The following is a 3,110-nucleotide window of genomic DNA, read 5'->3' on the forward strand; positions in this document are numbered from 1 at the left end:
AAAATCCTCCTTCAGTAAGTGGCTCTCAGGTGTCTGCACTGGTGCCTCCATCTTCATCGGGCTTTTCTTCAGCCTTCTCTTCATCCAAGATGGCTGCACTCAGGGCCTGCAGATCACTCAGCACAGCAGAGAGGGATTCTGTGAGAGGAAGGAGAGAAACTGGTGAAAGGTCTGGAGTGAGAGGGACTAGAGGAAGATACCAAGTGATAAGAAAGGGTTTTCAGCTTGGGGGCTTTTTGGGGCATGAGGGGAGATGGGCAACACCAAAGGATCTAGGAAAATCAGAACACAAGAATACACGCTAATGGTAAAACAGCATAACTGTCAGTTATGGGAGACAGCAAAAGGGACATGCTATGGCATGCAGCAGGGAATTCTGGGAAGGCGATAGCATACCTTTAGATGGCATCTGAGTTGCTCCCTGTTCAGTCAATTCTGCTGAGGCTTGGATTGCCCCCTGCCGATTCTGCCGACACTGCGCTAACATCCCCTCCTGTCGCAAAGTTGCCTGCTCAAGGAAAGAGACAGCCCTTAATACAAGCCATCGCCAAAGGGGCAGCCCTGTCCCCCACACTGCTACCATACCATCAGCAGGTTCTTGTCCCTCTTGAGCTCCTGCAGACATGCTTCAAGGCGTGCCGTTTCCTGTCGCGTGGCGGCATCCTGCAGCTTGGCCAGCTCTTCGCTATGTGCTTTGTCCCTTGCTGCCTGTCGCTCAGCCTGGCGTAGGGCAACCACTGCAGAGACAGACAGGAAGAGAGAGAGATGGCAGAATGGTAAGTTACTTGTAGCAGGAGAGAGAGCAGAACTGGGAACAAAGAGACTTCTGTTGCCCTGCACTAAGACGGAAGCTGCCATCTAAACTTACAGCCTCGGTCCCTCTAGCTGAGTACAGACTCTACCAACTGGTAGCTGCTCGTCAAAGTCTCAGGGAGGGGTCCAGTCCAGCTTTGCTACTAGAGATGTGAGAATCAGGCAGGGGATATTTTTTCTGTCCCCTAAAGGACATTCCCCCCCCCCCCCCCCCGGCAAATTCTCCAGTACAAAAGCTATAATTTTTTTTTTGGAAGGGGGGAGGTGCACTGGAAATAAAAATGCTTTTTGAGACAAGGTTTTAGCCTCTCAAAATGTGTAGTATGAAGATTTTTATATCTACGGCATTAGCGTATGATTAATTTCTGTGTACGGTGTAGAAAAAGAACAACGTTTTCAGAGGTGTATTTAAAGAAAACTAATTTTATCCACAATTCATATGCTATAATCTGTATGAAGCTAGTACTCAATCAATGAGTTTTGTGACAAAGTTTCACTGAGATTGCTTTTGTCCAAATCATAGTTTTGTTTAACAGAAAATTTGTGTTCTCTATTTTTTCTTTTCCTACCTCTCAGATGGCAAAAAGATACCTGAGCTAAGATAGCACAGAGTGCAACAGTTTGCAGCTCCATCTTTAGTATTGGTTAGATTTGCAATTATTCCATGGGGCTTACTCCCAGGAAAGTAGTTACAGGATGGCACTGTAAGGCATCTATACTTTGAAATGCCATAAATATGCTCAACAATAGAAAACTATATGGTAACTAAATTTTGCATTATGCATTTTGCGTTGCTGAAGTAGTAAAGTGTAGGATTCGTAAGAATGTACTGCATATATGTCAGTTTCCTCCAAATTCCCCCCCCCCCACGACCTGCCAGCTGAGATCCTTCGGCCAGAAGTGACAGAGCTCAACTGGAGATCATCTGTAAACGAAGCATGTGCCTCAGCGCAGAGCCACGTCCCCCAGAGGGTGGAGAGGGGCAGATGCTCCAAACGGTGGCACGCCATAGTCCAGCTCATTATTTCTTGCATTTTAACCACAGGGAAGAGGGGTTCCACACAAACCGCCAGCCTCGGGTAACAAACTCTCTCGAACCATCTTTCCGCCGCTTACCTGCCTTCGTGTGCTCCCGCCGTGCTTCATTGAGCTTTTTTTCCATTTCTGACAGATCCTTGTGCAGCTGCGTTTCCACTTCCGTCACCTTCTCCTGCAGGGCTGAGAGAAGAGGTGGGTGGGTTCTGCAGCATTATACGCCCTCCCCAGGCACCACCAACAAACCCTCCAGGAATCCCCCAAGCATGTGACACTTCTGCTTCTTCACCTCTAATTTTTCAGGCCCTCAGGGGTGCTATTCCTAGTGTGCTCTACTCTTGGTGGATTTTGCTGATCTCGTCTCATTGCCATCTATCCCTATCTTTTAAAACACAGCTACATCAGGTCGGCACAATTTGTGTCCCACAATGTCAAAAAGGACCCACGATGTGCTTAGGAAATCTCCTGATTTTCCCCTTTGCCAGAGACTGCAGAAACGGAGGGGAAATTTGTGGCATGCCATGGTTCACTCAGTGGGTCCCAACCTGTTCGAGTGTCGACAGGTTGGAGTGGCCATTTTTGAATCACAGGTGTGCAGAAACATTAAAAATATGAAGTCCGAGACAAGAGGCGGGCAGCAGAGCTGTCACTGAAACCCAGTATATAAAGGACAGAACATCTGTAGTGTAAATAAAAGAGGTAGAAGAGTCCACAGCAGTTACCAAACCCAGTCCCCTGCAAGTAGCTCCAATGTCCCCTGGCATCTCTGAAGGGCAGAGGGGAAACTGAAGCAGCTGCCCACCCAAGGATCTTCATGGATACACTGAAGGCACTGAGCTCCTTACATCAAATGGCAACTAGCATCCACCCAGGTTTGTCTTGCTTCGCTGCACACTGTCCCTTGTTTGGTCAGGACAATAACTTTGTTTATTACAGTCCTGTGAAATCCAGGCCAGTCTCCTCCCGTCGTGGAGGGCAACCACTGCAGAGACAGACAGGAAGAGAGAGAGATGGCAGAATGGTAAGTTACTTGTAGCAGGAGAGAGAGCAGAACTGGGAACAAAGAGACTTCTGTTGCCCTGCACTAAGACGGAAGCTGCCATCTAAACTTACAGCCTCGGTCCCTCTAGCTGAGTACAGACTCTACCAACTGGTAGCTGCTCGTCAAAGTCTCAGGGAGGGGTCCAGTCCAGCTTTGCTACTAGAGATGTGAGAATCAGGCAGGGGATATTTTTTCTGTCCCCTAAAGGACATTCCCCCCC

General features: G+C 48.2%; 1 protein-coding gene across 1 annotated transcript in view; it reads right to left on the reverse strand.

Annotated features, from left to right (window-relative positions):
* CCHCR1 (coiled-coil alpha-helical rod protein 1) overlaps positions 1-3,110 on the reverse strand; it is a 19,646-nt gene continuing 16,536 nt past the window's right edge. The window contains exons 14-16 of the mRNA XM_015408656.1: positions 586-737; positions 397-508; positions 1-138 (exon numbers count right to left, since the gene is read on the reverse strand). Of these exons, the coding sequence (XP_015264142.1) occupies positions 26-138; positions 397-508; positions 586-737 (377 nt within the window). The 3' untranslated portion in view covers positions 1-25. The remainder of the gene's footprint in view (positions 139-396; positions 509-585; positions 738-3,110) is intronic.

This window comes from Gekko japonicus, unplaced genomic scaffold (assembly GCF_001447785.1).
Source record: "Gekko japonicus isolate JY-2015 unplaced genomic scaffold, Gekko_japonicus_V1.1 scaffold1973, whole genome shotgun sequence".
In the NCBI taxonomy this organism is placed as follows: Eukaryota; Metazoa; Chordata; class Lepidosauria; order Squamata; family Gekkonidae; genus Gekko; species Gekko japonicus.